Source organism: Ovis aries, chromosome 17, assembly GCF_016772045.2.
Source record: "Ovis aries strain OAR_USU_Benz2616 breed Rambouillet chromosome 17, ARS-UI_Ramb_v3.0, whole genome shotgun sequence".
In the NCBI taxonomy this organism is placed as follows: Eukaryota; Metazoa; Chordata; class Mammalia; order Artiodactyla; family Bovidae; genus Ovis; species Ovis aries.
The window spans coordinates 71,192,680-71,214,598 of record NC_056070.1 but is presented as its reverse complement, the minus strand read 5'-3'; the positions used below and the strand labels follow the sequence as shown (position 1 = coordinate 71,214,598).

At 53.8% G+C, this 21,919-nt stretch overlaps 2 protein-coding genes across 26 annotated transcripts in view; both read right to left on the bottom strand.

The window, feature by feature from the left end:
- Window positions 1–21,919, bottom strand: part of LOC114108841 (immunoglobulin lambda-1 light chain) — a 469,312-nt gene that overhangs the window by 5,470 nt on the left and 441,923 nt on the right. The window lies entirely within an intron of this gene.
- On the bottom strand, window positions 961–21,513 carry LOC105602976 (uncharacterized). The gene is given in 10 exon segments (XM_060401370.1): window positions 961–1,435; window positions 2,654–2,872; window positions 2,957–3,024; window positions 7,944–8,087; window positions 9,531–9,673; window positions 17,245–17,268; window positions 20,812–20,972; window positions 20,975–21,040; window positions 21,043–21,098; window positions 21,464–21,513. Coding segments are annotated over 10 exon segments (1,251 nt in total). The 3' UTR covers window positions 961–1,115.

Here is a 21,919-nt window from a genome sequence, read left to right as displayed (position 1 = left end):
AAGCGACTCAGCAGCAGCAACCAGGGATGAAGACCTGGGGAGGGGTCTCTCCTCTGCCGCAGGGAGGCCGCAGAGTCCTCTGTCCATGTGGACTTCGTCCCTGGGCTGACCCCGCTGTCTCCTGGAGGCTGAAGCTAGAGGCACAGACGGGCTGTGAGCCTGGGGTCCTGAGGACCACAGAGCCAGTGGGGCTGCAGCTCTGGGTGGATGGTGCTCGCCCCGGGCCCTGAGCTCGTGTGTCCAGCTACAGGTGCCCTGGGGTGAGCCACTAGGTTATGGGGGGAGGGCGCCCTGGGCAGGGATCGGGGGTGCTGACTCCTCTGAGAGCCCGACCCTGTGGGAGCCCTCTGGCCATACTCTAAGCCTGGCAAGAGCAGGGTTCATCGGCCTGACTCTCCTCCTGAATTCCAATGCACTCTCTCCAGGCGGCAGTCACTGGATGGCCTCTCTATCCCAGATGGTGTCCTTTTCTGCTGACCTGGCTCTCCTGACCACCTCCCACCCCCCCACCATACAGGAAGATGGCACCTGGTCCCTGCAGATTCCCCTCAGAACTAAGTCCACCCCGGACCTGGCTTCAGATGCCTACAGTCCTCCTGCGGGAGGCCCCGCTCCCCACTAGGGCCCCAAGGCTGCCCTGTGTGTCTCAGTCTCACCTGGAACCCTCCTCATTACTCCCCGATCCCCAGAGCCATCCCCTGCCCCTTTCACAGGCCCTTGGCCCTTCCTGGGGGGACGGGGTGTGCGGGAGGGCAAGCCTGCCCCCAGCAGCCTGCACCGCTGACCATGGCCTGCTCTGTGTCACCACTGCCTGGGCACTCAGGGCGCCCTGGTGCCTGGGGATGGGTTGGGGTGATGACAAGTGGATGGACTCTCAAGTCACAGCTGTCCCTCCCCTAAGGAACTGACCCTTAACCCCGACACTAGCCCAGACCCAGAAAGCACTTCAGACATGTCGGCTGATAAATGAGAAGGTCTTTATTTAGGAGAAGCAGGAACAAGGAGGAAGGAGAGGCCTCTGGTCTGAGCCGGCCTGGGCGGGGGCTCAGGGGTCCATGGAGAGCTGGGGGAGGGGGTGTGGGCCAGAGGGCCCCCGAGGGTGGGGGCCCAGGGCCCTAAGGACACTCTGAGGGCTTCACTGTCTTCGTCACGGTGCTCCCCTCGTGCGTGACCTCGCAGCTGTAACTGCTGTTAGAGTTCCACTCGCTGCCCGTCAGGGTCACGTAGCTGCTGGCCGCGTACTTGCTGTTGCTCAGTTTGGAGGCCTGGGTGGTCTCCACGTTCCGAGTGATGGTGCTGCCATCTGCCTTTCAGGCCACGGTCACGCTACCCGGGTAGAAGTCGCTGATGAGACACACCACGGTGGCCTTGTTGGCACTGAGCTCCTCCGTGGAGGGCAGGAACAGGGTGACCGAGGGTGCGGACTTGGGCCGACCTGTGTGGACAGAGGAGGGGGTGTAAGACGCTGGGGAGGTTCTGCCCTTGTCCCCACTGTAGTCCTGCTTGCCTTCTCTGTGGCCCCCTGCCCCTTGCACTCAGCCCCTGGGCTGCAGGCAGCCCCTCAGAAGCCGTTGCACGTCACTCTCCCAAGTGACCTGCCAAGCGTGGCCTCAGAGGCCCCGCTGCGACCAGGGCAGCTCTCCTCCGTCCTCCTGGCCCCGGGAGTCTGTGTCTGCTCTTGGCCCTGACCCCTTGAGCCCTCAGCCCCTGCCAGACCCCTCCGTGACTTTCCGCTTCTGCAGCCAGGTGCCTCCTCCGTGAACCCGGGTGCCCCAGCCCACCTGCCAGGACGGTCCTGACGGGAGGCGTGGGGACAGGCGCGCCAGGGGCACGTGCGGAGCTGGGCCCGGGCCTCCTTCTCCTCGCCCAGCCCAGCCTCAGCTCTCCCGGCCAGAGCCTGCGACTCCTCTGAGGCCCTGCCTGTCTCCCTGTCCCCCCTGCCTGAGTGTAGGGCCCCTCACCTCGCCTGCCTTCAGGGGACGGTGCCCCCACACAGCACCTCCAACGACCCTGATTTTGTGGCGGTCAGAGCCCTGTTCATCATCTTCTAAGTCTAACGCCCGCTTTGAGGCCAGCGGAGGCCGACCCTCGGACAGGTGTGACCCCAGGGGATTAGGGCTCCCGGATGGAGGCGTTTCTGCCCCAGGGGACCTGCTCCTTTCTGACCGCTGTCCCGAGAGCCTCTGGGCAGCTCGCCAGAGACCCCTCTCTCTCTGCCCTCCAGGGGCCTCCCTCAGGCTGCTCTCTGTGTCCCTGGGGGCTGGTCCTAGTCCCCAGTGAGCCCCCAAGGTCCTGTCTGGCCCTCCCGGCTGGGGCACGGAGCTCACAGCCCAGAGCCCGGGGCTTGGAGACACCCCTAGTCAGTACCAGCCCCTGGTCCACACCCCAGCATCTGCCCTGCAAGAGGGGAACGAGTCCCCTCATTCCTGGACCAGACACCAGCCGTGGTGCCTGGACTGGCCCCGTCAGATGGTCGGCCTCTGGAGGCTCCTGCTGGTTACCCCAAGACCAACCCGCCTCCCCTCTCGACCCCACGGAGAAAGGTGGGGATCGGCCCTTAAGGCCGGGGGGACAGAGAGGAAGCCGCTCCCAGAGCAAGAGAAGTGACTTTCCCGAGAGAGCAGAGGCTGGGGAAGGGGTGAGAGCCACTTACCTAGGACGGTGAGCTGGGTCCCGCCACCTAAGACGAAGCACAGTGGCTGAGCCTCGGACCAAAACCCGCCGGGCCGCACCTGGGGGCTGTCCCCCGGGGGGAGGCCAGGCGGGAACCCGCTGGGCGTGACGGCGCAGGGCTGCAGCCGGTGGGGTTGTGTCCTCGGGCTGAGGGGCGTTGTGGAGCCAGTCTTCCAGAGGCCAGGGCAGCCCGGGTGGGCTCACGTCCTGGAGGTGCCCCGTGCCCAGCCCCCTGGCCGAGGCAGCTGCCGCACACGCCTTGGGGCCACTCAGTGCCCCTCACTCAGAGCCTGTCCTGGCCGCCGCTGGCGCCTCAGCGCTGGTGGGGACACGGAGCGCCGGGCCTGCGCGCTGCGGCCGAGGAGTACCGGGCTGGCTCAGACCTGCCCGGCCGCTGCTGGCCTCGCTGCAAGGCCGCCGGGTGTTCCTTCCCTACAGTTCCTCACAGTCCAGCCAGGCAGCTTCCTTCCTGGGACTGTGGACACCGGGCTATTCCTCAGGCCCCACGTGGGGGACCCCTGCCCTGTTTCTCCACCCGCGGAGACACAGTTCAGCTTGTTCTCTCTGATGAACATTCTCTGCTGTCACTTCACTGTCTTTCTGTACATCTGTTTGTCCATCCATCGATCCAACATCCATCCCTCCATCCGTCATCCAATATCTCTCCTTCCATCCTTCATCCATCCGTCATCCAACATCCCTCCATCACCCATCCATCCATCCTTCATCCATCATCCATCCGTCATCCAACATCCCTCCTTCCATCCATCATCCATCCATCCATCCATCATCCAATATCTCTCCTTCCATCCTTCATCCATCCGTCATCCAACATCCATCCTTCATCCATCCATCTGTCCATCATGTATCTGTCTGTCCAACAATGGCCATCAAGCACCCGTCGGCCAAGCCCTGTTTCACACGCTGGGACTTGGTGGGGGGAGCCCTCCTCCTCCCACCCCCATCCCTCCCTGAAACTTCTGAGGTCAAGTCTAACAAGGTCCCGTCCCGTCGAGTCTGAGGCCCCCCACGGCCCCCAGTGCTCTTCCACTCTCTCTGCTTCTGACCCACACTGTGCACTCGGACAACTGCCAGGGTTCTTGCATCCCTATTTCCTTCCTGACCCCTTTTTCCGCTCTGGATTTATACACATTCTGCCTCCTGGATGTGTCTCTGCTTGAGACGCAGACACCTCAGACTCAGCATCTTCCATCAAAACTGCTCCCAGGCCCTTGCAGACCTGGTCCCCCGCATTGTTCTCAATTCGGTAGATTTCTCTGCAGGCCAGAGGCCTGGACTCATCCCATAACGCTTGGCCCTCATTGAGTCAGCCTCTGTGTCCCACCATAACAAAACATACCTTTAAAAATCTCAGAAAAACAAAAAAGCACCCAGATTGCACTGTCAGAGTTTATGATGACAAGAATCCTCAGACCTTGCCAAATCTGATATTATCTCCCTACGTGGTGAATCTAAGCAGGAAGGTAACCAGTACTGCACTGGGTCCAGCATTCTTTTAATTCAGCAATGGAACTTTTGGGTCATGGTTGTATTTAAGGTATGCACATACGATTTTTGAAACAAAATTTAACAGGACAGCAGTGTAAATTCAGCACTTATTTCTGATTAAAGAGAGCAAATATCCAGCCTTTTACTAAGTTAATTAACTAAAGAAACATCCTCAACTTAATGAACGCTATCTCCTGAAACTTACAGAATACTTCACATTTAAAAGCAAAACCAGTTTAGAGGCCAGGGTTCCCACACTTACTTTTATTATTTCACATATTCTACAGATTCAAGCCCATGGAATGAGATGGGGGGAAGAGTGTGAGTGTTAGGGAAAATTAGATAAGATTGGTTTTTGCAGGTGATGGGCTGGTTTACTTAAAAAAACAAAAACAAGCTCAAGATGAGCTGAAGGACAATTAGAACCGGTACAAGAGTTAACCTGTGATCGAATACAAGCAGGCTGGGCCAAACCCAGCGGGTGTCCTTCTGTGCAGGTGGTAACTGTTGAGGATGGGAAATGGCGGTAGCACTGACAAGCTCGGTGGCAGCTCTAGTAAAAGCCCCAGGAATAAACTTAACAACACGGGATGTCTAAGACCTGTGAGGATAAAATATAGCGCAACCTAGTGAACGGACACAGCAGCACAGACATCAGTTCCCCTCAAGTGGACGCATGCACTCCATGAAATTGCAAGCACAACATCAAAGGGATGATTTCGGCCCTTCCTGGTGGTCCGGTGGCTGAGACTCCAAGCTCCCAGTGCGGGGGGCCTGGGTTCGACCCCTGCTCAGGAAACTGGAACTCACGTGCTGCGACTAAGAGTGTGTAAGTCGAAACTCAAGGTCCAGAGTGCCGCAGCTCAGACCCGGCGCCGCCAAATAAATGAGCATTTTTAAAAAGCCAGTGAGCCAGTTCTAAAGTCCAACAGTACGAATAACTGTGGAGTTCAGTTCAGTTCATTTGCTCAGTCACCTCCGACTCTTTGCGACCCCACGGACTGCAGCACGCCAGGCTTCCCTGTCCACCACCAACTCCCAGAGCTTACTCAAACTCACGTCCACTGAGTCGGTGATGCCATCCAACCATCTCATCTCAATGGTGGAGAACAGACACAAATATTTTGATTGAGAATAACACCGGCGGGATTGTTCTCTAGCACCAACACACACTGTAAAGCTACCATCATTAAAACATGGTGGAAGGGACGCCACAGAGCCACAGAGAGGACGCGGTAAGTCGGCAATTCAGCGTTTGAAGAAAGCCGTGTTTGTGTTCCACAGATACAGGACGACTGGTTTCCCATTTGGAAAATATATAGGGACACATTTCTACCAACACAAAAATAAATCTCAGGCGAAGTAAAAGCAAACACTGAGACAATAGAAGTACCTGAATTAAAAAAAAAATCAAAATAGAAATGTCTTTGCTATGCTCGCCACAGATCACAAACACCATAAAGAAAAGCAACCAACCTGACACGTAAAAATTAAAAAGGCTTAATGTTGAAAGACCCCACAGATGAAACTGGAAACAGATCAGGGAAGCGTATTCACCACATGCATACTGAACGAGGGGTTACTATCCCAAATGGGTGAAGAGTTTCTATAAACCTTAAAGTACGACCAACTGAACAAAAAATAAGCCAGACAAAATGACAACCGGTGCATTCACAGAAGAAAAAATCGGTCAATAAAAATATGAACGGAAAATAAATTTCACCAACAAGCAAAGAAACAAACAGCAGACAGGTTTCTTCTCATTTTTGCTCTTCAGACGCACAAAATGAAAAAAGATCCAAACGTCACATTACTGGTGAGAATGGAGGGGAAAAAGCACTGTCATTCTGGAACAGACTTCCGGGAGGACCATTGGCATCGCCTATGAAAATTTCAACGCCTGTCCTCTCTGACCCAGCGCCCCATTTTTAGGCATCTTTCTGGGGAGACAAAGTGTGCGAAGTACAGGCACGTAGCTACGCATGTGGGGGTTTCCACGTAGCATCTCTTGTAATTTACGTTTTTTAGTGGAAACACCCTAACTGTCCATTAGTAGGCGAATGATTAAAGACACGCTGCTTCTTCCAAACTTTGAATTCATGCAGAGCCATTCAGAGAACATGGGGGATCCACATGGGCTGATATAGAAAATCTCAACAGACTGTTTAAAAAGATAGTTGCAGGCTCATAGGCAGAGTATAAGTCTGTTTTGAAAAATACAACCCCAGCGCCATTAGTCATGTGTGTGTGTGTTTTCAGGGACATACATGCCTAGGAGGAAGGCCAGACGTGTGCAGACCCACGTGACATTGTCTCTCGCTGGAGAATGGGTTTTACGGTAAGACGTGCGCGGTTGGTGAGCAGAAACCCTCAAGGTTTACTTTATATGCTTCTGCGCTCAATCGTTTTTAAAAGCACATATTATTCTGGTATTAAAAAGTATTGTAGAAGATAAAATCACATATATATCTTCTTGTGAACATTTTCATAACTATTTTTTATAGTTTATAATTTTATAATTATATTTGTGTTATAATTATACAATTATAACTTTATAATTTTATAAATTAAGCAAAAATTAAAAATATCTGGCTAGAGACACATTATTGTCATATTTCTGTATTTTCTGACAAGCTTTTGAAAGGGCACACATGCTTTAAAAACCCAATTTTAGAAACATCGTCTTGGAAGTTTGTGTCCGGATTCCTTACGATATATATGTGATTTTATCTTCTACAAGGGTGCCCATTTTAGAGTTCTGTAGCCGGTTCCTGACAGTGCCTGCTCCTCCCGACAGCCCTCTGACGTCAGGATTCCAGAGGCGATCCCGGCGCCCGGTCACCGAGGACGGCCCCCAGCTCTCCATCAGCTTTCCACAGCTGCTTCTCCTTCTGCCTGCCCTCACACTGGTCTCTGATCTGAAACCATTTTTCCACAGCACGCACTGGGCTCCGACAGCCCCGCACGTAAATCCCTCAACACCTGCCCTGGGTCCCAGGATAAAGGAGGGGCGGACAAGGCCCCCGTTCTGTACCCCGATCTCCCCAGCTCTGGGAGCTCCCTGCGTGGCTGCGCACCCCTCCGTCCTCCTCGGCCTCCCGACTCCCTTTGCCTGGAGCACCCCCATCCCAGGTCAGGGCCCCATACCTGGACGTGACCCCTTGGTTCAGGCCTGGCCCCGTTAGACACTTAGGAACCTCGCTGAGGAGCTGGCCTCCGTGGGGGAGACCGAGCCAAGCCCTTGCTCCCTTCTCTGGCCGCCGTGCAGACCTGCCCCTTCTCCTGGACCGTTTTCCGGTGCCTGTCTAGTCCCGGGGTTTCTACAGTCCTGGGACTGCGCCCGTGTGCTGTGTGACCCTGGGCAGCTTGCCTCACCTCTCTGGACCTTTGTCCCCGCCTGTAAGAAGGGGAGGAAGGCAGACCTGCCTTGTGGGCCGCTGCCCCTCAAAATGATCAGTGCCTCCTGGACACGTCCTGCCCCGTTGCGCTGTGTCTGCCCTGCTCAGAGGGCCGGGGTGAGGCAAGTGCGACGCCAGCCGTGTGCGCAAAATCTCAGGGCGCCGAAAGCTCCACGAGATAAATAGTATTTCAATACAATATTAAAAAATAAAAACCAACACAAACAAAGGCACTCTAAGTACAGCCACTGTCTGCTCAGGCTCCTTCTCTCCAGCTGGTCTTCCCTTCTCATTCCCCGCCGCTGCGGTCGTTCACCCCTGGGTCCCATCGAAGGGAAGCCCCGCGACTCCCCCGGCCCTTACCTGCCCCACAGGCTCCACGGGCTCTTTCCTGACGGGGCTTCCATGCGGGGGGCCGGGTTCCGAGGCACCGCCGTCGGGGGCAGCAGCCCGTGGGCGCCCACGGGATGAGAGGCCAGGCCCAGCAGGATGAGAGGCCAGGGCTGCCTGGGGACACCGCGCTGACCCCTGGGGGCCTCACGGGCCCCCTGGCCTGGCCTGGGCCTCATGCGCGCTGGTGCGGGCTCCTCCTTGGAGGGGGTTGAAAGCGACCCCGCTTCCCCTTGCTGGCAGGGGCCGTCTCGGTGCGCCCCGTCCCTTGGGGGCCCGTCCTCTGCCTGGGCCTTCTGTCCCTGCCCCCAGCCCCGCCCCCTCCCCCAGGGCCCAGGGCTGGTACTGGGGGGCCTCTCCCAGGGGCCTCTGCCAGCTGCCCTGCTCTGGTTCCAGGACTCAGGGGCTTCTCACTAAAGCCCGCCCACCAGCCCCGCCCCAGCCCCGGCACACCAGCTCTGTTCCGCTTCTCTGCTCTGCGAGGGTGTCTCGGGCCCTGGAGAGGCCATGGAGGGCCAGGTCACAGCGCTGTCGGGACTCTGCCTGTAGGAAGAGCTCCACGTGGCAGGTTGCACGTTCCCGCACATCACAGCCAGCACCTACCCTCCAGCTTGCCAGCTGCTTCAGTTCTGTCTGTCGCTCAGTCGGGTCCGACTCTGTGTGACCCCATGGACCGCAGCACGCCAGGATTCTCTGTCCATCACCGACTCCAGAGTTTACTCAGACTCATGTCCATTGAGTCAGTGATGCCATCCAACCATCTCATCCTCTGTGGCCCCCTTCTCCTCCTGCCTTCAATCTTTCCTAGCATCAGGATCTTTTCCAATGAGTCAGTTCTTCGCATCAGGTGGCCAAAGTATTGGAGTTTCAGCTTCAGCATCAGTCCTTCCAATGAATATTCAGGATTGATGTCCTTTAGGGTGGACTGATTGGATCTCCTTGCAGTCCAAGGGACTCTCAAGAGTCTTCTCCAACACCACAGTTCAGAAGCATCAATTCTTCGGTGCTCAGCTTTCTCTGTGGTCCCACTCTCGCATCCGTGCATGACCACTGGAAACACCACCACTTTGACGAGACGGACCTCTGTGCTGCAGGTGCTTGGGTCCACTTAAGTCCAGCTCTACGGCCCTCCCGGCTCTCTGTTTCAGCCGCTCTGGGGAAGGACCCCAGAGGGACTTTCCTGGAAGGGACCTTTCAGACATGTCTGGCCCTCATGTTTTGAGGCTGATACTCCTTAACGTTCCTGCGACATTTGGTGAAAATCAGTGCAGCCTGTTCCACGGGATGTGGTACCAGACACACAGCCTGGGACTTCAGTTCCTTCACATAGACAGGGTGCTGGGAGACAGTGTCTGTGGACCTCTGTGCTTCTGCGCGTCTCAGGAGCAAAGGCACGGGCCGCCTTTGGTGTGGATTGTCTTTGGATGTTTGTGGAATGAGAAGCCCTGGAAGGTGGAGCTGGGGTCTCCCTCCGGAGCGGAACGTGCTTACTGTCCGGCATGACAGACTTGGGGCCCCCCAGCTTGGACGTGCAGGTGGCTCCTGGCTCCTTTGCATCACCCTGTCGGGCTCAGAGAACCACTGCTTGGATGATGCTCGTGGCCCGACCGCCGCTCTGGCGGAGTAATAAGCTGGCCTTTGTCTCCGGCCCAGCATTTCGGGTCTGCCCGAACCAGCGCAATTGCGGCAGGGTCACGGTTTAGCTGGCAGGCGGGATGACCTCCCAGACCCTCCACAGCTCTCAATAATGACAATAACGACGGTGATAAGTAGGGCAGAAGGGGGCGAATGGATGGTAGTGATCAGAACCTCACGGTTTGACCAAACTCATGAAGCAGTTTTGGAGGAACCCCAGGCTGCCTGGTCCAGTGCTGAGGCTGGACTGCGCGTGGGTGCGCGCGCACACACACACACACACACACACACCCCGGCCTTGGACACTGGCCAGCACTGAACAGCAGTGGGGTTTGAGCGCCCTAACAGCGGCCGTGCAGGTATGGGGGAGCCCCTAGGGGCCCAATCCAGTCCAACTTCTCCCCACTGTGGTGCTTTGCTCACCCCAGCCTGGGACCGCACTCCTTGCATCTTGGGGGCTGGGTTCCCCTCCTACCCCCGAGGTCCCAGGCAGAAGCTGCTTCATCCCAGCACCCCCATGCGGGTATGACACTCCCCCACTGCCCAGGGCCTGGAGGCTGCGGTGGCCCCTGGGACAGCCCCAGGTTTCGGGGAGAAAAAGGGACTGTCCCTGAACTCAGCGGGTGACTCCAGCTGCCCCCTTCCCCCACCCTGCACCTGCCCAGGCCTCCGGGCCGACTCCACCACCGACCACTTCCTCCTGTAGGGGCTGCGGTCGGAAATCGGAGTCTGGCTAGACCCCGGGGGACCCCGGGGGACGGACAGGGCCCTCCCAGCCCTTGCAGCTGCAGCTCTGGCCATTGCACTCAGGCCTGCCCTGCACCCTGCCTGGGCTGAGCACGGCTTAGAGCTGGATTCCAGCTGGCTCAGAGATGTCTGGGTCCAGCAGCCCTGCTCGGTGGGCCCCCTTCTCAGGGTCTCTTGCTCCTCTGTGCCCCTGCCCCTGCCCACCTCCCCTGGAGTGGAGGGGTGTGTCGTGTCCAGTCACCTCTGTCTGCTCCTGCCCGCTCTCCACCCCGCAGGCCCCAGAGACCCTGTCTACAGCCGCTGTGGATTCCTGTCTCCCAGGCCCTAGGCCCCTCCCAGCTCCCCACTTCCCTCCTCCCTAAACTCAAGCGTGGTGGATCCTTCTCTTAAGCGCTTCACTGTTGGGGCTTGGAACGTTTGAGGCGGAGCGGGGGGACAAAGGGTCGTCTGGAGGTGTGACCAGGTTTCTGGAATCAGGGTTTGGCTCTGTGGTTCCTGAGCCCCCTCTGAGGGATCCCGGGGAACCCTGAAGACCCCGGCTCCTCTGGTGATCCTAGGGGTGCAGAAGCTTCCCCCACCTTGAGCTCTCTTTCAGCAAATGGGGAGAGAATCCTGTGGCTTCTGGAGACGTCACAGACTCCCCCACCTGGCAGTCCCTTCTGCGGATGAGGGAACAGAGGCGCAGAGAGGGAGAGCTTCTTTCCTACGACACGCAGCACCTTGATGTAAAGACAATATCCTGGGACTTAGCGGCACCAGCCAGAAACCTGGGAGGACCAGGCTTTCTGGGACATGGGAGTGGGGTGGGGCCCAACCTGGAACTTGGGGGCTCTGGGAGATTTCCCTCCCTTAAATAGATGGGGAAACAGTGGAAACAGTGACAGACTTTATTTTCTTGGGCTCCAAAATTACTGCAGATGGTGACTGCAGCCATGAAATTAAAAGACGCTTACTCCTTGGAAGAAAAGTTATGATCAACCTAGATAGCATATTAAAAAGCAGAGACATTAGTCTGCCAACAAAGTTCCGTCTAGTCAAGGCTATGGTTTTTCCAGTAATCACATATGGATGTGAGAGTTAGACTATAAAGAGAGCTGAGCGGCGAAGAATTGATGCATTTGAATTGTGATGTTGGAGAAGACTCTTGAGAGTCCTTTGGACTGCAAGGACATCCAACCAGTCCATCCTAAAGGACATCAATCCTGAATATTCATGGGAAGGACTGATGCTGAAGCTGAAACTCCAATACTTTGGCCACCTGATGCGAAGAGCTGACTCTTTGGAAAAGACCCTGATGCTGGGAAAGATTGAAGGCGGGAGGAGAAGGGGACGACAGAGGATGAGATGGTTGGATGGCATCACCGACTCAATGGACATGAGTTTGAATACGCTCTGGGAGTTGGTGATGGACAGGAAGGCCTGGTGTGCTGCAGTCCATGCGGTGACAGAGTCGGATACGACTGAGGGACTGAACAGAGCTGAACAGAGGGGACGGGCCCGGTAGTGGGCAGCAGAAACCAGCTGTAGAGGGAGGCACTGCCCAGAAAGTGTGGAGATCAGACCCAGGACAGGGGAGACCTGGGGGCAGGGGTGGAGGGTAGGGGAGTGGGGGGTGGGGTGGGAGGTGAGGTAGGCGGCTCCAGTGGAGGAGTTGGTGGGGGGAGGGAGCAGGGGCTGGACTCCGTCTTCTTGGCACCCCTGGAACTCCTGGAACCCCAACCAGTCCTAGGGTGGGGGGTGCTTGAGGTGAGTTACATCAGTGCACGTCAGAGCCTGACTTCACTTACTATTCCTATGCTTTATTCGTCCGGATTGGGCGGGGGGCGGGCAGGAGCTTAATTTCAATTCTAAAACCTATTGCATCAAATATTTCTCTCTCTCTCTTCTTTGTTTTTTAAATTTGGCCATGTCTTGTGACTTGTGGGATCTTAGTTCCCCGACCAGGGATTGAACCGGTGCCCTTGGCAGTGAAAGTGCAGAGTCCTAACCACTGGATTGCCAGGGAGGTCCCTGAATATTATCTACCTTGATGACTGAGTTTTGGGGACACTTCCTGGGCCAGCAGCGCCTGCCTCTCCTGGCCAGGTGGGTTTATACTAATATCTGGTGGGTAGCGCTTGTTTTCCAGGTCCTTTCCAAAGGTTTGGACTGACACCCGGGAAGGACACACTTCTGCCACGAGGAGACCCTACTTTGGCAGCTGGTGGTTTCGCAGCAGCTGCTGCTTCCTTACCTGTTCCTCCGGCAACTGTCAGCTCGGTGAGTCCTCCTGGGACCCTGGGACGGTGGTTCAGACGGACACATTCTCACATCCTTGTTCCGTGCATGGGAAATGCTTCGACTGATGGCTCATGATGCCAAGGTGATTTATATTTGACTCTTACTTCATCATTTCTAAACGCCAAACACCTGAACACCCTGACGTTTATTCCTCACTATCCACGGCAGCCAACAGGACCTGCTGCTAATTCAAGAATGATAAGTAGCCTGGTGACTTGTTTTTAAAGAGCTTTTATAAATGTAGGTAAAGTTAACGTTGATTTCACTAGACAGACACATCGTTTAATTTTCAGTGATTTTGTGATAGTCCTCAAAATGCACACTGATATGTTTGTTTGTACTGACGCAGTGGGAAGGCTTCTGACCGAACGTGGTCGGAATGGGACGTTTGGCAGGAGGACTAGCTTTGTTAGATCACGTGCTTAGACTCTTCCATCGATTGAAGGATTCAAGTCGGCGGCCTCCAGCTTGGGAGGAAGCGTTTACTGAAAGCAGCAGTCCTTTTTGGCTCCAGGGACAAGGGTGGGAGGTGGCTTCAGGCTGCCTCAAGTGAGCTACGTGTATTGTGCCGCTTATTTCTATTATTGGTGCATCAGCTCCACCTCAGAGCTCAGGCGTTAGATCTTAGAGGCTGGGGACCCTCGACTTAGAGCGCATGATAAGACGCAAGCGTTTTCCTCATAAGATACCCGATTGGCAAAGATGCACGAAATTGACTAGCGCGGGCATGCTAAGTCGTGTCCGACTCTTGCGACCCTGTTGACTGTAGCCCGCCAGGCTTTTCTGTCTGTAAGATTTTCCAGGCAAGAATACTGGAGTGGGGTGCCATTTCCTCCTCCAAGGGATCTTCCCCACCCAGGGATGGGACCGATGTCCCTCGTCTTGTCTGCGTTGGCAGTTGGGTTCTTTACCAACTGTGCCACCTGGGAAGCTCTGAGATGGCAGATACTTAAGATTCCCTCAGTCTTTAAAGCTGCGTCTTCTACAAGAGGCCTCTAAAGTGAAGATTTAAGCGGGAAGCTCTGCTCACTCTTCTTGGTATTCACCCCTGAAACGGAGAAAGTGAACAAGGGACCGGGTGATGCCTCTCAGCAGCTGGTTTCTTGAAAAGCTGCCTCTGGGGTGGGGCCAGCTTGCGGGGATTTCCCCCAGTGGATGGGTCAGTGAACCCTCCTCTCAGACGGTCCGGAGGTGCATCGAACGGGCCCCTCTCAAACCCTCTTGAGGTTAGATGCGGTCCGATGCTTTGCGATCGGCAATATCAAAAGAGAGTGAATTGGAGCTGTCAGCTGATAAATCGTTCAGAGAAACAATTTCTGACCATCCAGCATGAATCGTTTTTGGCAGCTGACCAGGAAGGAGTTCATGGCAGGGGGTGACACTCTATTGCAAAACTCCTGTTTGTGGGACTGAAGTTTCTCCAGGTTTGTGGTAGAAACGAAAGCCAGAGCAGCACTGCTGACCACGCTGGAGCTACTTCATTGCAGAGGTAAAGAAAGAAAGAAGGAAAGCGAAGCCGCTCAGCCGTGTCTGGCTCCTTGTGACCCCATGGACTCCTCCAGGGAGCCCTACCAGGCTCCTCCAGGCCAGAACACTGGAGCGGGTAGCTGGTCCCTTCTCCAGCGGATCTTCCCAACCCGGGGATCAAACCCAGGTCTCCCGCATTGTGGGCAGATTCTTTATCAACTGAGCCACAGGGGAAGGCCCTAGAGGTAAAAGTAAATTGTACCAGTTGATGGATCCATGAATCAACACTAGTTGATAATTATTTGTAAGGATTTCAGGACGTCCCTGGTGGTACAGTGGGTAAGAATCTGCCGGACAGTGTGGATCTGATCCCTGGTCAGGGAAGGGCCCACCTGCCACCGAGCGAAAAATCCCACATGCCGCACCTGCTGAGCCCGAGCGCCTGGGGCTGTGCTCCACGACAAGAGACGATTCCACAGCGAGGAGCCAGGCTGTGCCCCACGACAAGAGACAATTCCACAGCGAGGAGCCAGGCTGTGCCCCACGACAAGAGACGATTCCACAGCGAGGAGCCAGGCTGGGCCCCACGAAAAGAGAGGATTCCACAGCGAGGAGCCAGGCTGGGCCCCACGACAAGAGAGGATTCCACAGCGAGGAGCCAGGCTGTGCCCCACGACAAGAGACGATTCCACAGCGAGGAGCCAGGCTGTGCCCCATGACAAGAGACGATTCCACAGCGAGGAGCCAGGCTGTGCCCCACGACAAGAGACGATTCCACAGCGAGGAGCCAGGCTGTGCCCCATGACAAGAGACGATTCCACAGCGAGGAGCCAGGCTGTGCCCCACAACAAGAGGTGACATCATAGTGAGAAGCCAGAGAGGCCCGCTGGTCACGGGTAGAGAACGCCCACCCGGTGACAGAGACCCAGGGCAACCAAAAATTAAAAATAAGTGAATAAACTGTAAAAAAAAAAAAATATTTCAATACATTTATGTTGTTTGAGTCAAACTCTGCTACTAACAGGGTACTAATTCAAGGTAGGAGGAAACTTTTAGCACTTTAAATCACGGTGCCTTTGAATATTTTAAAAGGAATGTACATGTTCTGACAGAGGTGTATGGCAGGATACTGAACGAGATTCTTGGGTGTGAAAACGCATGAGCAGAAGTCCGTCCGCTCCGTCTGCGTCTCTGCTCCTGCCCTGGAAATAGGGGCACCTGTGCTATTTTTCTAGATTCCACACGTACGCATTAATGCGCGATATTTGGTTTCCTTTCTGACTTACTTCACTCTGGGGGACAGAATCCAGGTGCAGCCACATCTTTACCAGTGACCCTATTCCATTCCTTTTCGGGGGTGAGTAGTGCTACATGGTGTGTGTGTACCACGTCTTTAAAAACATTTCTTAAATCTTTCTCTTTCTTTTTTGTTTTCTAAATGATGAAAGTGTAACAACACACTTACAGGAGACTTGGAAAATGCAGAACAAGTTTACATAGACTTCCGCTATATATTACAGTTATTTTTTAAGTAGATAAATTAAGATTTTTAGTTGGAGTTTCAACATCAAGCTCTCAAGAATTAATAGAGCGAGTATACAGAGAAGTAGAAGTATAGCGTAGAGCTGAAAAGCACGATGAAGCAGCTCAACATCGTTAAGGTCTATACAATTTCCCCACAACAGTAGAATCCAAATTCTGCTCAATTTCCCATAGACTATAAACTAGGAGACAAGGGAACATATCCAGGGACACAAAACAGTTGCAAAAGTATAATGGGTTAAAGGTACTGAAATCATGCAGAGTCTGTTCTCTTATTACTGTGGAAATACGTTAGAAATCAATACAAAAGATATTTGAAAATAACCCACATATTTTGTCGTGCAATGTGACATATATCAAGAGAGATCTGTGAGTTAACCATTGAAACCCTCGATAAAATCAGAAGACTGAAAAAACACAGAGGGTGATTGCAGAGAAGAACACATTTAAGTGAGAAGTTAATATCAAAATGAGCAATTACTATCAAAGATACTTAAAAAAAATCTCATGGAAATGAAATGCCCACTTTTAAATGATGGGTGTATCTAAGAAACCACAGCAAGGAAAGTTAGGGAATACTCAGAATAAAAATGACAAGAGAATTTACCAGGAGTGGTTGCAAGCAGCTGAAGCTGCTCCGTGCATCACGCCCTCTCTACTCATTCTCCGCCAGTGGGCATTTCGGCTGTCTCCATGTCCTGGCTATTGTCAACAGAGCAGCTTTGGGAAGGGGAGGGTGGGATGGGCTGGGAGAGGAGGCCTGACACATACACACTGCCTTCAGTGAAACAGGTAGCTTGCGGGAGCCTGCTGCAAAGCACAGGAAGCTCGGCGCGGTGCTCTGTAACGACCAGTAGAGTGGGAAGGGGTGAGGTGGGAGGAGGCTCCAGAGGGAGGGGATATGCGCATGGCCTTTGCCTTTTGCTAAGTTGCTTCAGTCGCGTCCAGCTCTTTGTGACCCTATGGACTGTAGCCTGTCTATCCACGGGATTCTCAAGGCAAGAAATAGGTTGCCATGCCCTCCTCAGGACAGCTCAGTTCAGTTCAGTTCAGTTGCTCAGTCGTGTCCGACTCTTTGTGACCCCATGAATCGCAGCACGCCAGGCCTCCCTGTCCATCACCAACTCCCGGAGTTCACTCAGACTCACGTCCATCGAGTCCATGATGCCATCCAGCCATCTCATCCTCTGTTGTCCCCTTCTCCTCCTGCCCCTAATCCCTCCCAGCATCACGGTCTTTTCCAATGAGTCAACTCTTCGCATGACGTGGCCAAAGTATTGGAGTTTCAGCTTCAGCATCAGTCCTTCCAATGAACACCCAGGACTGATCTCCTTTAGGATGGACTGGTTGGATCTCTTTGCAGTCCAAGGGACTATCAAGAGTCTTCTCCAACATCACAGTTCAAAAGCATCAATTCTTCAGCGCTCAGCTTTCTTCACAGTCCAAGTCTCACATCCATACATGACTACTGGAAAAACCATAGCCTTGACTAGACGGACCTTTGTTGGCAAAGTAATGTCTCTGCTTTTCAATGTGCTATAACTTACCTTCCAAGCAGTAAGCGTCTTTTAATTTTATGGCTGCAGTCACCATCTGCAGTGATTTTGGAGCCCCCCCCAAATAAAGTCTGACACAGTTTCCACTGTTTCCCCATTTATTTCCCATGAAGTGATGGGACCAGATGCCATGATCTTCGTTTTCTGAATGTGGAGCTTTAAGCCAACTTCTTCACTCTCCTCTTTCACTCTCATCAAGAGGCTTTTTAGCTCCTCTTCACTTTCTGCCATAAGGGTGGTGTCATCTGCATATCTGAGGTTATTGATATTTCTCCCAGCAATCTTGATTCCAGCTTGCACTTCTTCCAGCCCAGCGTTTCTCATGATGTACTCTGCATATAAGTTAAATAAGCAGGGTGACAATATACAGCCTTGACGTACTCCTTTTCCTATTTGGAACCAGTCTGTTCTATGTCCAGTTCTAACTATTGCTTCCTGACCTGCATATAGGTTTCTCAAGAGGCAGGTTAGGTAGTCTGGTATTCCCATCTCTTTCAGAATTTTCCACAGTTGATTGTGACCTGCACAATCAAAGGCTTTGGCATAGTCAATAAAGCAGAAATAGATGTTTTTCTGGAACTCTCTTGCTTTTTCCACGATCCAGCGGATGTTGGCAATTTGATCTCTGGTTTCTCTGCCTTTTCTAAACCAGCTTGAACATCTGGGAGTTCACGGTTCACGTATTGCTGAAGCCTCGCTTGGAGAGTTTTGAACATTACTTTACTAGCATGTGAGATGAGTGCAATTGTTCGGTAGTTTGAGCATTCTTTTGCATTGCCTTTCTTTGGGATTGAAATGAAAACTGACCTTTTCCAGTCCTGTGGCCATGGCTGAGTTTTCCAAATTTGCTGGCATATTGAGTGCAGCACTTTCACAGCATCATCTCTTAGGTTTCAAAATAGCTCAACTGGAATTCTATCACCTCCACTAGCTTTGTTTGTAGTGAGGCTTTCTAAGGCCCACTTGACTTCACATTCCAGGATGTCTGGCTCTAGGTGAGTGATCACACCATCGTGATTATCCGGGTTGTGAAGCTCTTTTTCGTACAGTTCTTCTGTGTATTCTTGCCAGCTCTTCTTAATATCTTCTGCTTCTGTTAGGTCCAGACCATTTCCGCCCTTTATCTAGCCCATCTTTGCATGAAATGTTCCCTTGGTATCTCTAATTTTCTTGAAGAGATCTCCAGTCTTTCCCATTCTGTTCTTTTCCTCTATTTGTTTGCATTGATCCCTGAGGAAGGCTTTCTTATCTCTTCTTGCTATTCTTTGGAACGCTGCATTCAGATGCTTATATCTTTCCTTTTCTCCTTTGCTTTTCGCTTCTCTTCTTTTCACAGCTATTTGTAAGGCCTCCCCAGACAGCCATTTTGCTTTTTTGCATTTCTTTTCCATGGGGATGGTCTTGATCCCTGTTTCCTGTACAATGTCATGAACCTCCATCCATAGTTCATCAGGCACTTTGTCTATCAGACTTAGTCCCTTAAATCTATTTCTCACTTCCACTCTATAATCATAAGGGATTTGATTTAGGTCATACTTGAATGGTGTAGCGGTTTTCCCTACTTTCTTCAATTTAAGTCTGAATTTGGTAATAAGGAGTTCATGATCTGAGCCACAGTCAGCTCCTGGTCTTGTTTTTGCTGACTGTATAGAGCTCCTCCATCTTTGGCTGCAAAGAATATAATCAATCTGATTTCGGTGTTGACCATCTGGTGATGTCCATGTGTAGAGTCTTCTCTTGTGTTGTTGGAAGAGGGTGTTTGCTATGACCAGTGCATTTTCTTGGCAAAACTCTATTAGTCTTTGCCCTGCTTCATTCCGTATTCCAAGGCCAAATTTGCCTGCTACTCCAGGTGTTTCTTGACTTCCTACTTTTGCATTCCAGTCCCCTAGAATGAAAATGACATCTTTTATTGGGTGTTGGTTCTAAAAGGTCTTGTCGGTCTACATAGAACTGTTCAACTTCAGCTTCTTCAGCATTACTGGTTGGGGCATAGGCTTGGATTACCATAATACTGAATGGTTTGCCTTGGAAACAAGCAGAGATCATTCTGTCATTTGTGAGACTGCATCCAAGTACTGCATTTCAGACTCTTTTGTTGACCATGATGGCTACTCCATTTCTTCTGAGGGATTCCTGCCCACAGTAGTAGATATAATGGTCATCTGAGTTAAATTCACCCATTCCAGTCCATTTTAGTTCTCTGATTCCTAGAATGTCGACGTTCACCCTTGCCATCTCTTGTTTGATCACTTCCAATTTGTCTTGATTCATGGACCTGACATTCCAGGTTCCTATGCAATATTGCTCTTTATAGCATCGGACCTTGCTTCTAACACCAGTCACATCCACAACTGGGTATTGTTTTTGCTTTGGCTCCATCCCGTCATTCTTTCTGGAGTTACTTCTCCACTGATCTCCAGTAGCATATTGGGCACCTACTGACCTGGGGAGTTCCTCTTTCGGTATCCTATCATGTTCCCTTTTCATACTGTTCATGGGTTCTCAAGGCAAGAATACTGAAGTGGCTTGCCATTCCCTTCTCCAGTGGACCACATTCTGTCAGACCTCTCCACCATGACCTGCCCGTCTTGGGTGGCCCCACGCAGCATGGCTTAGTTTCATCGAGTTAGACAAGGCTGTGGTCTGTGTGATCGGATTGACTAGTTTTCTGTGACTATGGTTTGTGTGTCTGCCCTCTGATGCCCTCTCGCAACACCTACCATCTTACTTGGGTTTGTCTTTCCTTGGACGTGGGGTATGTCCTCACGGCCGCCCCTCCTGACCTTGAACGTGGAGTAACGCCTCTCAGCCCTCCTGCGCCCATGCAGCCGCCCCTCCTCAGGACATGTATAACTAATTCACATTGTTATTCAACAGAAACCAATTCAACATTGTAACGCAAATGTATTCCAATAAAAATTAAAAAAAAAAAGAAAATACCTGAGCAGCCCAAAGGTAGTAAGAGATGTGGACTGAAAAGACGTCTAAGGAGCGGGAAAGACGATCGTATGGAAGAAGTTTAAGGAGAGTGGTTACAAGTCATGGTAATTTTTAGCCTCTGAGGAATGTGCGTAAAGGAGCGCTGTGAATATTTTGCAGAAGTTCTGATGAAAATGTTCGGTTGTCAGGTTGCAAAGGGCAGGCGTCCTGGGGAGCCTGGTTCTTCGAGGGTTTGGGGTGACGGTGTGGGGGGCCGGGCTGCAGTCCTGCATCCTGCCCTCCCAGGGAGGCCCTGGGTCTCAGTGCTGGACGATCCGGTAGGCTGACCGCCTGACTCAGGGGCCAGCAGCGGCCACCAGCGACTGACAGTTTCCTGCCTGTTTCTGGAATCTTCCCAGCACTCCTGAGAGAAGCTGAGCATGGAGAGGGGACACGGCTCTCCTAGGACTCCGCCGGCATGGGGTACCCTCGGGCTCAAGGGTGCTGGTATGCCCCTAGGACTCGGGACCCAACGTCCACTTGCCACTGCTCAGCAGGATGTACAGAGGCCCTGAGCACAGAGGGCAGCGGGCCTCAGCGGGACCTGCAGCTGCTCAGAGGAGGCCGGGGTGTGCGGGCCAGGCAGGGGGTTTGGGTCTCGCTTCCCGTCTGCCTGCGTCACTGTGAGGATTATAACTGCTGTCCCACAGCTGACAGTCATAGTCGGCCTCGTCCTCGGCCCGGGCCCCGCTGGTGGTCAGGGTGGCCGTGCTCCCCGAGTTGGCGCCAGAGAACCGGTCAGGGACCCCCGCGGGTCGGTTATCGTCTCCATAGGTGAGCAGCGCAGGGGCCGGCCCGGCTTCTGCTGGTGCCACTGAACGCTTTCACCTCCAGCACTGGTCCCCCCACACGTGATCCTGGCGTCTGTCCTGGGGACACTGACGCCGAGGGTGGCTGAGTCATCTTGCAGCACAGGCGCCTGCAGGAGCGGAAAGGAGAGGCGGCTGGACATGAAGAGCCCAGGAGCAGAAGCCCCTGCTTGACCCAGATTAAGTGCCTAAGAGTCTTTGGGACCCAGGGACACCCTGCCCTCTGTCTCGGCCCCCCCGGCTCACGGGCCTGGTGGACGGAGTCTCTGAGTAAAGGAGACCCCCCTTTCCCTGGCAGGCACAGCCCTCAGGGCTGACCCAGCAGTGAGCAGAGAGTGGGGATTTCAGCCCCTCCGGTTGCCCACCCTGCAGCAGCCCCAGGAGCCCCCTGCCCCCACGGGCAGATCCCACTGTGCTCAGAGTCAGGGCCAGGCCTGCCCCCGAGTCCTGAGCTGGGGTGGGAGGACCGTGGGGCTCACCCGTGCAGTGAGCCAGGAGGCCGAGGAGGAGGGGGGTCCAAGCCATGGTGGAGGCGCCCCGAGTCTGCTCGCCAGGCCCAGGCTGGGCAGGGCTCCTCCCAGGCCTGTCTTATCCCCTTGCTGCTGGGGATGCCAATCAGCCTGAGCTGGGGGTGGGGGTCGGGGGGGTGCTGCCTGTGGCCGTGGTGGGAGAGGCTCAGCCCAGGAACACGGGGGAGGGCAGCCCCGCACACTCCCCTCAGCCTGGGGAACACGGGGGTGGGGGGCGGGTCAGCCCAGGGCTCCCCCTGCACCTGCTGGTCTCAGGGTCTGGGGGAACAGCTGCACCCTAGTCTGGGTCCTGGCCCCACTCCTGGGAGAGAAGCCCTTGTCACTGAGAGCCCAGAGGTGGAGACTGTATTTTCCAGGAAACCTGAGTCCTTTGCACCAGAGGATCCTGGGCCCTGCCGTGC